Source organism: Brachycentrus maculatus, unplaced genomic scaffold (genome assembly GCF_059751285.1).
Source record: "Brachycentrus maculatus isolate JH-2025_06_01 unplaced genomic scaffold, ASM5975128v1 h1tg000459l, whole genome shotgun sequence".
NCBI classification, from domain to species: Eukaryota; Metazoa; Arthropoda; class Insecta; order Trichoptera; family Brachycentridae; genus Brachycentrus; species Brachycentrus maculatus.
In genome coordinates, this window is record NW_028281206.1 from 663,827 (window position 1) to 676,923 (window position 13,097).

Sequence of the window (13,097 nt, forward strand, 5' to 3'; positions counted from 1 at the left end):
TTGAAATCGATTACACATATTTTGAGAATGTGCCTTTGTATCAGTTAACCCTCTGCACATTATTGGGCAGTATGTATAGCCAGTGTTATGATGACATTCCAGCGAATGGGATCCAGTATGGAGAACTCGTGGACCACAGACACGGAGTTGGGTGGAACATTTTAGTGTCCGACACCAAACTTGTCATGTTTGTATGGAACTTCTCTTACTACTCAACCTGGTGGTGGAAACTAATCAAACTGCTTCTTATCTATGTATTAAAATTAATAATAGCTTCCAACTCGCGCTCCAGTGTATTGTCTTCAGCACATGACAATCGTGGATTTAATAATTGGAGCACACACTGCGCACTCCGTGTCCTCGTCATTTCTGTTGTGCTGGTAGCCGTGTGCAGAGTCCTCGTGAATACCGTTCACGGAGCTTCTCCATTCATCTCTGTCTCTCGCCCGCGACTCCCAGTCACCATCTATCCCCGCCAACCTCAATGTGGCATTCACTTGGTCCTTGTACCTCGTATAATGCCCTCCTCGCTTTCGTCTTCCTTCGAGAAGCTCACCAAACAAAACTATCTAGTCCAGGTAGTCCTCATTAAACTCACTTAAAACGGGAAAGGTATTTTTACCCGTTTGGTCGATTGATGCTTAACGACAGTAAGGGTATTTTTACATTCTGCGCCGCCATCATTTCAAAGTCAGAAAAGAAGGAATTATTTAATTGTTACACGCTCGGAGCGCACAGATGTGTTCACTAGTTGTGATAGCGGAACTACATGTCCGTTTTTTAAGTAGGTACTATAGATGGAAAAAAGCGGGAAACTGTTTTACTTTACTATTTAGTAAACAGTTTGATACTATTGATTTTAATTTTCTAAATATTTTATTTTATTTTTTTTATTGGACTAAATACTATTTTACAATTTTTTTATATTTGTTTTCTATTTAATGTTTTGTGTTGGTGTTGAATTTTCAATTCTGTTCTTTTTTTTAATACATGTCTTGTCAATTTACCTGCTCTTATTTCATTGCTTTTTTACATATTCGTATTGAAATAACATTTTAGTATTTCTTTTTACTAGCTTTCATTTGCTTTTAATTAATTAATTTATTTAAGATTATACCTAAATAATATATGTCCGCTTCCGTGGTGTAATGATCAGCGCGCTCAGCTACCGTACTGGAGGTTCCAGGTTCGATTCCCAGGGGGGGGTCAAATAAATATTAGTAATTTTTTCACTCTCATATTTATTGAATATTACCCTGGACTGGTACCTGAGGCGGAGGGCTGATTACCTTTCCTTCATGTGATAACGATCCAGATAACACTGCGTTTATATGATGCAGTGCTCTATGCACCATAAGGGTTTGAACGATAGAGTGCTTCAAATATTAATAGCGTGTTCCTTTTAATAATGGTTTTCTTTATTACATTTCTTTATTTTCTTTTAATGTTAAATTCTAAGACGTTTTGTTCCCAGCATTTGTGTCAGCATTTCTTTTCATTTCAATTTGAATTTTTCAGGATACTATGCAAGACCGGCGCGTCGGGTACTCACTGTCCTTCTCCGAAACGGAACTGGACTCTGAAACGGAGTTATACGAATCCAAAAAGAAGAAAAGATGAACTCCACAGACAAACATACAAACGTGAAGACTGCTTAGAAAGAAATATACTTTTTCATACCTCCAATCGTACAACATCTTCAATCAGCTCTAAACATTAACTGTTAGAGTGCTGAGAATCCATATATCGACTCTGGTATCCTTTGCCAAAAGCGCAGGCGTCTATATACTGATGTTGACACCAGTGTATTTTGGTAGTCAAGTTAGGAGTTGTGTCACAGCATGCGTGTTTCTAATGTTTCAATTCGTCAATAATTTCGCAAATAAACTAATTTAATTCATGTATTAATTGTTAAATGAAACACAGATTTTTGAAGTTTACTAAGTTGTATTTTATTCTTTAAAAAAAAACACATAATAATTAATATTGTGACAATTGTCTCGCCTAGTTGTGGCATTTTCAAACGAATGCCATTCATTCCAAACAAACATTCATTTGAACATGCCATAACTAGGCGAAACAATTGTCACAGTATTAATTTTTATGTTTTTTTTTTGTAACAATAAAATACAACTTAGTAGAATCAAGAAATCTGTGTTTCATTTAACGATTAATACATAAATTAAAATGGAGTTCTACAAATTAAACACCAAATCAATAGATAAACAAATTTAACCCTAGATTACTAAACTATCCTAAAAGTGATATCGTTACTGAACATTCATAAAAAATACAATATTTTAATGATTTTGAGAGATGTGAATTCTTTAAGCTTAGTATTAAATCATAGTTTTAATGTTCGCTGATACTTTGCGGCATATTTTTTATAAACTTTATTACAATTGACAAAACCCAAATATTGTTTTTAACTACTTTATTTTTGGCAATATTTTTCTAGCCAGTGTTGACTATACCTTGTCTTCCTTATGGATATATATGTATCTACCCATTGCTGGAAAGGACAAGGTGTTTTTCGAAACTGGTTGTAAAAATAGTGGCTAAAAACAATGTTTGTACTTTGTTAATTTTTATACATTATAGCTTTATTACTTTATAAATTTTTGTTTGTTTTATTTATTTATTTATTTGATGCTTTCTTTAACAAGTGACTGCCAACTACGAGATGATTCGTAGATTGCGGTCCTTGCTAGGACGCCGACTAGGAGTTACCTCTTACTGTGTTTACTTGCCATATTCCTGCAGCTACGATAAAATTAGTAGTATGTCAGTGCTAATATGGATAGATGGAAGAGAACAAAACAAAAAATCAATGCTGGTTTTCATGAACAGAAAAATTATCAATAAATAAACAGAAACTATAATTAAAAAATAAATTATTAAAAATCAAAAAGTAAAAGAATATTTTTATTGAAAATGAATGAAATTTGCTTTTTATACTTATTTTCTGTTGTCGTGGCAGTCAACATGTTATAAAATTATATCTCTTCAAGTATTTTAATTACTACATAATTCTGTGTGTTCAAGTCATCGACAAACTCCTTTTTTTCTCATAAATTAAGATTATAGTCTCAAACTACTACATCTATATGTGCCTTTATTTCTTATTTAAAATATATTGCACAATGATGCACAAATCAAATACATATTTACAGTGACGTTGAGATATGTTCTGCATTATCAGAGGCAATGTTATAGGGGATAAATGTTTTCAAGTTATATTTCAATTGAATAATGACTCATTTTAGTCATTTCCGCTTGTTAAAAAAAATACAATGTAAAATATTTACCCCTTATAATTTTTCCTTTTACTATGCGGTACCTATCTTGATATTATAAGGAGGTTTACTGTGACTGTTTATTATTATTATATATATATATATATATATATATATATATATATATATATATATATATATATATATATATATATATATATATATATAAATGCTCATGCCATGTTTCCTTACTAAATCAACACTTTTGAATTACAGTAAATATCTAGCTAATTTAAATAGTGTTGTTTTGTGAAATGTTCTCTTAATTTTGCTTAATTAAAGATATGTGTATTTGCCACACAAATACCCCTGTATTTGAATCAGAAAGATATGTGTATTAGCTACAAAAATACCCCTGTATTTGCTACACAAATATGTATACATGTATTTGCCACACAAAGATATGCGTATTTGCCACGCAAAACCCCTATATTTGCCACACAAATATACCTGTATTTGCTACACAAAGATATTTATATTTGCTACACAAAAATACCTATATTTGCCTCACAAAGATATGTGTATTCGCCACACAAATATTCTTGTATTTGCCACACAAAATACCTGTATTTGCCTCACAAAGCTAAGTGTATTTGCTATACAAATACCCCTGTATTTGCCACACAAAAATACCTGTATTTGTCACTGCTGTTTTGGTAGAAGACGGTTTCCGTTAGTTACGTAAATATTTTTTGTTTCTTTGAAAAGGAAAGTTGCCTAAAAAATGACTAACTAGTCAGTAGTCAGGTAATTATTTACGATCTTATCTCCATTATTTAAATATCTAACTATGTATCTCTTACAATTTTATGTATTTGAAATGTGACAGTATAATAGGCTCTTTCTCAATACCTCTTTAGAAAAATCTCATTTCTGCCAATAGTATACTAAAATAACATACTACATATACTAAAATTACATAGTACACTAAAATATCATTTATGATCAGTATTAAAGAAACCGATAGATAGATTTTTTTGGGTTAAGGAAGGCGTGTCGTTAGCTTTTTCCCCTTCAAGAAATGTCTGAAACATCACTAATGTCTCCTTTAAACCTTAAAATTCCATCATATCTCTTCTTCCTATTTGCGTCTGCCTACTAATTCAAACAACTGTTTAAAAGTACAAACCTCAACTATTCACACTAGTGTGTTTTTGGTTGGTTGGAAGATATTTCCGCATAGTAATAAGCCTACCAATACACTTGATAATAATAGATATTATGAATAATTTATACAGCGCCATTTTAGTAAAATACTACATCAAGGGCGCTTCACTGTGATTTAATTGGGGAAAAAATACTAACACACTTCGGACGGGAAAGGTATTTCTACCAGTTCGGTCGATTGATGCTTAAGGATGGGGAGGGTATTTTTTACCTTCCGCGCCAGCCTCATTTCAAAGTCATAATTTTTTTCAAAAATAATTAATGTTTTTATATGAGTATTATGTACCAATCTCTTTGTTAAGGTCTTAACTATATGTACATAATTATCAAATCCCATAGCCAGCGGTCCGCAGGCGTAAAAAACACCCATCCGAAATGTATTAAGGAAATGACTTTTTTTTAGTTTTTTTCCAAAGATCATCTCTCTCTCTCACACTGTTTCTAAATGCTGGTGGAAGAGCATTCTATGCCATCTTTCCCGCAACAGCAAAAGCAGGCTAGACAAATTTAGTACGCTGGTTGCGGGCTGGTTAGATCGCTTTACGTATGGCAGTTGTTGTTACCGATCAAAGCGTGAGACGTCCATCAACCAATTAGTCTGGAATGTACAGCTCTTTTCGATACTCTGGAGCCGTATTATGTGTTTTTAAATAAATAAATGTAAAATGTTAAAATCTAAATCCAATCAGTGTTTAGTCTTTTTGAAATATTCCTTATTCTTTTTGAAATATTGTATTTTATTTCTCTCAATTTTTGTAAATTAAAATATCAGAATGAAATATCAGTTGAAATATCCAGAGTGTTTCCAATAATTTCTTGTTATTTTCATTCATTTTAATTACGAGACAATAGTTTTTATTATTATTATTTATATTCAGTTCATTAATTCTATTTTACCAAACTAAATCTTTGAATTAGTTCTTCTAATATAATGATACTACTAATAAAACATGTAATATTTGAGATTGTATAGGGCAGCACAAAATTAATCACCCTATCAGAAAAAGAGTGAAAAAGATGATATTTAAAAAAAAATTATGTCTTGTATGCAGGGCTTTTTTCCATGTAACGCAGTGAAACGGCGTTCCGGCACCTTTTTTCAGAAAAAAATATCAGTTTTAGAATAAAATACATATTACATAATGCAAGCAGGGTTTTTATCTAAACAAAAAAGGTCCCAGAACTCACATCATTTTAAGCTTTTTACTAAAAAAAAAAGAATATATATATATAAGAATATATATATATATATATTCTTTTTTTTTTAGTAAAAAGCTTAAAATGATGTGAGTTCTGGGACCTTTTTTGTTTAGATAAAAACCCTGCTTGCATTATGTAATATGTATTTTATTCTAAAACTGATATTTTTTTAACTAGCCTTTATATTTTGCTAGAAAAGGGTCGATATGTATGTATTTAACAGCTATATAATGTGTAACAATTTTAACTGAATAATCAAAAAAAATCTTTTTTTTTTTTTAACATCTAATGTAGTTTCTTATAGTTTATTAATGTTTTGTACATATCTTCCTTAACCTTTTAACCGCGTTAACTTTGTTCCTGAGAGACGCCGGTGCGCGGCGGTATTTTGCCGTTTTTTAAATTATTACTTTTATCATGTATTTAGTTAAGAAACGATTTATTTTCCTAAACAAAAATGTTCAATGGGATTCATTGTGCCTTTTTGGTACTCTATAATACACTCGTGTCACATTATTCTCGAAATATATCGTAATATAAACAAATAAGATCGTAACATAAATAAATCAAAGCACGCATCGTGTGTCACTCTTACCCACTGGCGATGCGTAGCGGCGAGAGTGAGACAGATATAGGGCATGATTATGGCGCGGACTAATTACCGACCGCAAGAAAAATCAGGGATCTGTTCTTTTATTTATCCTTGTGATGTTACAAATTATTAGTCAGATATTTCAACAGATGTCATAAGGCCAAGGATTGACGTATTATTTTATCGAAAGTTCCACACCATGAAAAAATCCCTCCAAGTTGAACTGAGGTTCGAAACTTGGAGTAAAGTAAAAACACAAACGGTTATGTCAGCCGCGTATAGGGAATGTTTAATGAAAACACATATGGTTATGCGAGCCGCGTGGATCCGGTTAATATCTTACGCGCATATAATTTATTTAGAGAGAAACCGTACAAAATGGTTTGTATAAAAAATAACACTCAAATAGAAATCCATAATTTTGTTTCTATGTATTAATTTACAACTTTGTGTACAAATTTTGATAGCTTTCTAATTTTCTAATAGATTAGAACTTGTTTTCCGCTTTCTTATGCCTTCCAGATACTAGTATATATTGAACTTTGAGTCGGATACCCAATTTGGTAATATGCAAAATATGATCTTCAATTGTGTCTAAATAGACACAATATGTAATATTTTTAACTATGTGAGATGAAGAAGTTAAGGAAAAAAAATGTAAATATGGAAGTCTGGGTATTTAAAAGTAAAAATATTTATAGTGACTTTAAAACAAAGTTAGATTTTAATAATTAAATGGAAAATCACAAAGATAGTGCTTCAAATATAAATTATATCTTTTTTTTAATCCCCAGACTTCCATGATCCCATTTTATTTAAACACACTCAAAATATTTTAATATGTTATTTTCCTACATTATCAAAGAAAAACTAAAAAAAAAAAAAACAGCAACAAGTATTATGTACATAGCTATTAAAAGTACTCCAAAAGTGGGTCGATTTATTTTTTAAATCTAAAGTATTTTATATGAATATTTGAGATTTTTTTGATTTCTCTAAAGCGCCATTTTAAGGTACTTCAAATTTAAAAAATATTATGTCTAAGGTGTAAATATTATAATGTTATAGAACTCCTTTATCATAGTTACCTTATCCAAATATTATTTTATGTTTCTTCAATTGTTTAAGGAGATGAAATCTCTAGTATATTTTCATAGTATTGTAATAAATTCAATTTAGATTATAGCAAACATTGTCAAATTAGCATATACATATATGCTTTATAAGATTGTCAGGAAAATTCTGGACTTGGCTGATATTTCTTTAAACACTTCAAGGAACTGATTTATTCTTTCTCAGCCGTTCGCATGTACAGTGGGCAAACTCAAACATGGCTGTGAGTTTTTCACCCTTGTATTCATTCAAACCCTTATCCGCACCCCAATGGTGCATAGGGCACTGCATCATATAAATACAGTGTTATCTAGATCGTTAACACATGAAGGAAAGGTGATCAGCCCCCCGCTTCAGGAACCAGTCCAGGGTAATATTGAATAAATATTAGGGTGAATTAATCACTTATATTTATTTGACCGCCCCGTGAATCGAACCCGGTGCGGATAAGGGTTAGAAGAATGTATCTTGAATGTAAAGTGTCCCTTTGCCACACAATGTGAATATATATACCTGGTTTACGAGACAATAAACTCAATCAGTTCATGAATACTAACTATTTTAGCTCTCTCCTTATCATTCGTCTTTTACTTTATGTAAACCACAAAAAAATATATTTCAATCAGTTTCGGCATAACCATTCCCTCTTTAGGTTAACTTTAGTTGACTGGCAGGGTAATATTTATTCTGAAATCACTAGTATACACAGTATTACACAAAGTAAACTATGAATGATAAGGAGTGTTTTTTTTACCATACCACAAAATTAATGCTTTAAAAATATTAATTTAAAAAAAAACTATTTAAATATTTAGTTTAGATTAACGTCTTTGCTTCTCGAAACCCTTACGGTTTAAAATACTCCATATTCTTGGTAATATGAAAAACCGACAGAACTTTTCCGACAATCTTATTTTGTTACTTTTATGAAACAACCAGTGAAAGGTTTTACTATGGTTTGAAATGACATAGTTGTTAGTGAAGTGTGTCAATGACTCGTGTGTACTCAGATTATGAGCCATTCTCATTATTTATGTTTAACTAGTCCATGTATTTGTAACATTAAATAAGAAATTGTATTCAATCAAACATTTTGATTAAATATGTTATTATTGCTTAGTTTATACCTCACCTTCAATTTAGTCCGATAAACAATCACGCTTTTTTTTCAAATAGTTTTTCCCGCTTTTGTGTAAATAAATAATTCTTATATACTTTACTTTTCACATGGGTCGGTAAAATGTTGGAAGCTCTCTAGGCCATTGAGCCACGTTATAGGTTTGCTATAGGTTTGCTTTACGACTCTCCCAACTTGACCTCACCTGGCATAAATTATTCTGAATGGTTTATTAAGAAATTCAATCCAAATTGATTTAAATTTGCAAAGTCTTAAAACGGCAAAACAAAATGAAAAGTAATATTTTTAGACCCAAAGTTCCAAACTCCATCAGAGTTGACCGAACATAGTACTGACCCAATCCAAAGCTTAGTCTTTATCGATATACAATTCAACGCTGTATGTTTATGTGTTTGTTATATCAACTCTAATAGCTAGATGTGTGCATTCTATTTAGACAGAAAAGCAGTGACTACCCTGGATTACTTACGTTCCTTTTAGAAACACAACCAGTGCCTACTATGTCTTATCCTTACCCTAACCTAACCCAACACAACCCTACTGCCTACTCTGTGCATGCCACTGCTAATAGTGTTATGCATATATTGTGTTATACACCTAAACAAAAATATCAACATTTTTTTTTTTAATATTCTAAAAGAATTGAATTTTTGAAGTTTAAAATTTACGTAAATAGTTGTTATCGGACATGATTGGGTGTAGTTTCAGTGATTATTTATGATTTTCTATGGTTATTTAAATATTTCCTTGGAATGTGTGTTGAGTGAGACACATTTTCTGTCTAAGTATTCTTTTATTTAGGAAAAATAGAACCAATTTTACCATTATTATTAATACTAGGACATTGTGATCATTTTATTGTGTTTTTTTTTTGTTCTTTATTGAAACGTATTAGGCCTATAAAGAGAATGAATTGAGAATCACTTGTGTTATTGTACAATTAATACTCATAAGGCAGTATTAGCAGGGTAGATTGGACAATCTTGGAATGATGAACCGTTTTGTTTAGGTAATGCCTTCATCGTGTACAATATGTGGTTCTCGGTTGAACTTAAACAGGTATTAGAATAAGTCTTTTTTACATTTTAAATGTGACGCTGAAAATATATTTATGAAAAATAAATTTATTGAAAATACTATTGTCTTATTTATTTAAAAATCATTTTCTAACACATAAAAAATAGTAATTTATTACATTTTCGCGTCCGGAATTTTTAAATTCGAAATCCAGAATAAAGTATTCTCAATCGAGGAGAATAATATTCTTGATATTCTTTGCATACATTTTTTTTTTAGATTCTGTTTGTAATTTCAAATATTTAGTTTTCACCTGCGAAATTCCGAAAATTCAAAACACGCGTGTGTTATCTACCTCAGATAGCCAGCAGTGAGTTTTCCAGCGATGTTTTCTTCATTCAGAGTTTCCAATACCATCCAAATCAAATCCCCATAAAAAGTCTATCTTTCACGAATCCCATTCCAAACGCAAAATATTTTTTGCTTAAAAAAAACGGCGGCGGTGTGTTTTATAAATGTTTGAATTAGTAGGTTTTTATTTATTTTCTTGTTATTTTTGCATGTTGGTACCTATTTCAATCATTCGGAATTGAGAGGAATAGAAACGCCCGTTTGCAGAGAGGCTTAAAAGTGATCGACTTGATTTTCGAAACGCGTATCATATTTTTTGACAGTTGACAGCGGACTTTGAGAGTTATGGATTTTTGTATTTGATGTTTTGAATATTTAATTAGCTTAAACAATTTTAATGTTATATTATTATATAAAAAAAGTGCATAGATTTTAAACATTTGTTAAAATAAAAACACGCATTAAGTTTCAAAGCAATAGCGCAAATTGTAAATAATGGACTTATTACTCAACAAACGCGAAAACCTAGATACGTTATGCCGAGTTTGTTTATCAGAAAATACAGAATTTAAAAAATCTATTTTTGAAGATTATCAATCGAGTAATATTGCAATGTTGATGATGTTGTTCGCGCGAGTGCAGATAGTTTGCGAGGATGGCTTGCCGGACATCATCTGCTCTCGGTGCTTAGGGGACCTGGAGACTGCTAACAGCTTCAGGATTCGCTGTGAACTTTCCGACTCCATTCTGAGGAAGTTTCACAGTTACTCAGACCAAAGTAATACACCGGAAACATTTGCAGAGATACCAGAGACAAAAAATGTCATAAAGAAAGAAGTACCGTGTGAGGTGCGGATTAAAACTGAGCGTGAAAACTTCACAGAGAGTGATACACAATATGATGATCCATTGGTTGAGAATTCTGGGTCAGAAACTACACAAGTCAAGACAGAATCAAAACAATCAAAAAACATTTTTTCAAAAACCCCAAAATCCGCATCTCAAAATGAGCTGGAAAGTATCTCAAATAATTCAAATCAATCAGATAAGGAGCGTGGTTGTTTAGATTCTTCCAACGAAAATTCTACCATTGGAAAAAATCTCAAAATCAAATCTTTCATTTGTCATATCTGTAATAGGCCACTGAGAAACAAAAAATCTCTTGAAAGTCATATTAAGAATATGCACAGCAAGGAAAAGCAATTGCTCCTGGGAAAAATAACAGGATATGGAAAAGAAAGACGATTTCACTGTTCCGAATGCTCATACTCTACACCTCGAAAACAAACTCTAATTTATCATTCCAACACTCATACCGGAGAGAAACCCTACAAATGCGATGTGTGCGACGCTCGCTACGCCCAGCACGGCCCCTTGACCATACATAAAAGAGTGCACAGCGACAAAATGTATTACACTTGCCACGAGTGTGGTAAACAATTTAAGTACAAGATCACTCTGGAACGCCACTACATGGTCCACACTGACATCAAGAACTTCATTTGCGAAATCTGCAACAAAGGTCTCAAGACAAAACACAGTTACGAAATCCACAAAAAGAGGCACTTGAATATTCGCGAGTACAGTTGCGAACACTGCGGACGCGTCTTCGTATCACTCGAAGCCCTCATCAACCACCGCAAGAGGCACACGGACGTCAAGAAATTCGAGTGCAACTTTTGCGGGTTCAAGACAAGAACCAAGGGAATGCTCCTCAGTCATATGAGACGCCACACTGGTGAAAAGAACATCAAATGCGAGTTGTGCCACCACACTACTTACGATAATTACACTATGAAACTTCACATGGTCAAGCATACCAAGATCAAACGGCACTCTTGTCCTATCTGCCACATGCTGTTCACTCGTAGCGTGAGTGTCAACAAACACATGAAGAGCTTACACAATATCAATTATAAAGTCAATGACTATGTCGATCGAAGAATTATCAAATAATTTCCTTTTTTAATTTTAATAACAAAATAATCACAAAAGATTACACAAAACAATTGCGACTATTAAAATATCAAATTAATATATTTAAAAAAAGGTCTTCCATCAACCCTTATCCGCACCCCAATGATGCATAGCTCACTGCATTATATAAACGTAGTGTTATCTTGATCATTAACACATGAAGGAACGGTAATCAACCCTCGGCTTTAGGCACCAGTCCAGAGTAATATTGAATAAATATTAGAGTGAAAAAATCACTTGTTATGATATTTATTTGACCCTCCCTTGATAATCAAACCCGAGACCTGTAGTACTGTAGCCGAGCGTGCTGACCATTAAACTACGTAGGCGGACTATTTCTTAAAATCCAGGTTTTAAGAAAAAAGTAGTATTTACCATGTAAAACTTAAATTAAAAATGGGATAGATTTCACTAAAAAGCGACTGCCGAATCAAATTAATAAAAATGATTTCTCAACTGTTTACATGCTGTATTTGTTTTATTTCTCCTTTCCTTCCACTAGGTTAATTTTCTGAATACTTACTTATTCATCCATATCTACTCCTTATGTAGAGCAAACGGAATCCACAAATTGCATCCGGGCTCTTTTGTCGGCTGCCAGCTCCCTTGCACCCTTCTAAGTAAGATCCGCGTCCCAACCTGCCCAAAGACTGTCAGCAGTCTGACCTTGGAAAAGAGCCAAGCTTGATGGCGGCTCTTGAAAGGTATCCAAAGTAAAAGCGTAGCCAACTCTATATCGCCTTTTCTTGACGACAGTTGTGACCATGCGCTGTGTGTTCTATGCTCTATTTCCTCGTTCCTCAAAATTTTGTGAATACAATTATTTTGATTACATATTGATATATTTTATACATACATCAATAAGTCATTCCCATAATATGGGAATATTATGTCAATAAAATGAAGAGTGTTTTATGCATAAAAAAAAAACATTTTTTTATACCTTTAAAGCGATACCAATGTGCATATTGAGACATAATCTCTTAAGTAGAACTTTAAAAAAATACATTAATCTCCAAAATATTAAATTTTAAACCGAAATGTCATTGACATCTACTTCATATTTTGAAATATAATACTACAATTTTATTTTACAAGTATATAAAAAAATCTGAGCACTTCTTGTCATTTGAAAAAAACTACAGGACAGAATTGTATCGTTCTTAGTTTATATTTGTAAATATGGGTACATAAAACAAATAGAAGAGTTATCCACTTAATTATGGTGACCAATTTAAATTTCTAT

General features: G+C 32.2%; 2 protein-coding genes across 5 annotated transcripts in view; both read left to right on the forward strand.

Moving 5' to 3' along the window:
* The window catches only part of sws (patatin like phospholipase domain containing sws), a 73,076-nt gene extending 70,532 nt beyond the window's left edge, over positions 1-2,544 (forward strand). For all 4 annotated transcript variants that reach the window (XM_088271753.1, XM_088271750.1, XM_088271752.1 and 1 more), the window contains one exon: positions 1,519-2,544. In XM_088271753.1, coding sequence (XP_088127879.1) covers positions 1,519-1,620 — 102 coding nt within the window. In that variant the 3' untranslated portion in view covers positions 1,621-2,544. The remainder of the gene's footprint in view (positions 1-1,518) is intronic.
* A 7,640-nt stretch (positions 2,545-10,184) lies between these two features.
* Positions 10,185-12,314, forward strand: LOC148302336 (uncharacterized). The gene has a single exon (XM_088271783.1). The coding sequence runs from the start codon at positions 10,370-10,372 to the stop codon at positions 11,828-11,830; it is 1,461 nt and encodes a 486-aa protein (XP_088127909.1). The 5' UTR covers positions 10,185-10,369; the 3' UTR covers positions 11,831-12,314.
* Positions 12,315-13,097: the final 783 nt, after the last annotated feature.

What these genes read in the sequence shown, in the direction of transcription:
- LOC148302336 (XM_088271783.1), top strand. Translation starts at nt 10,370, where the DNA reads ATGGACTTATTACTCAACAAACGCGAAAACCTAGATACGTTATGCCGA.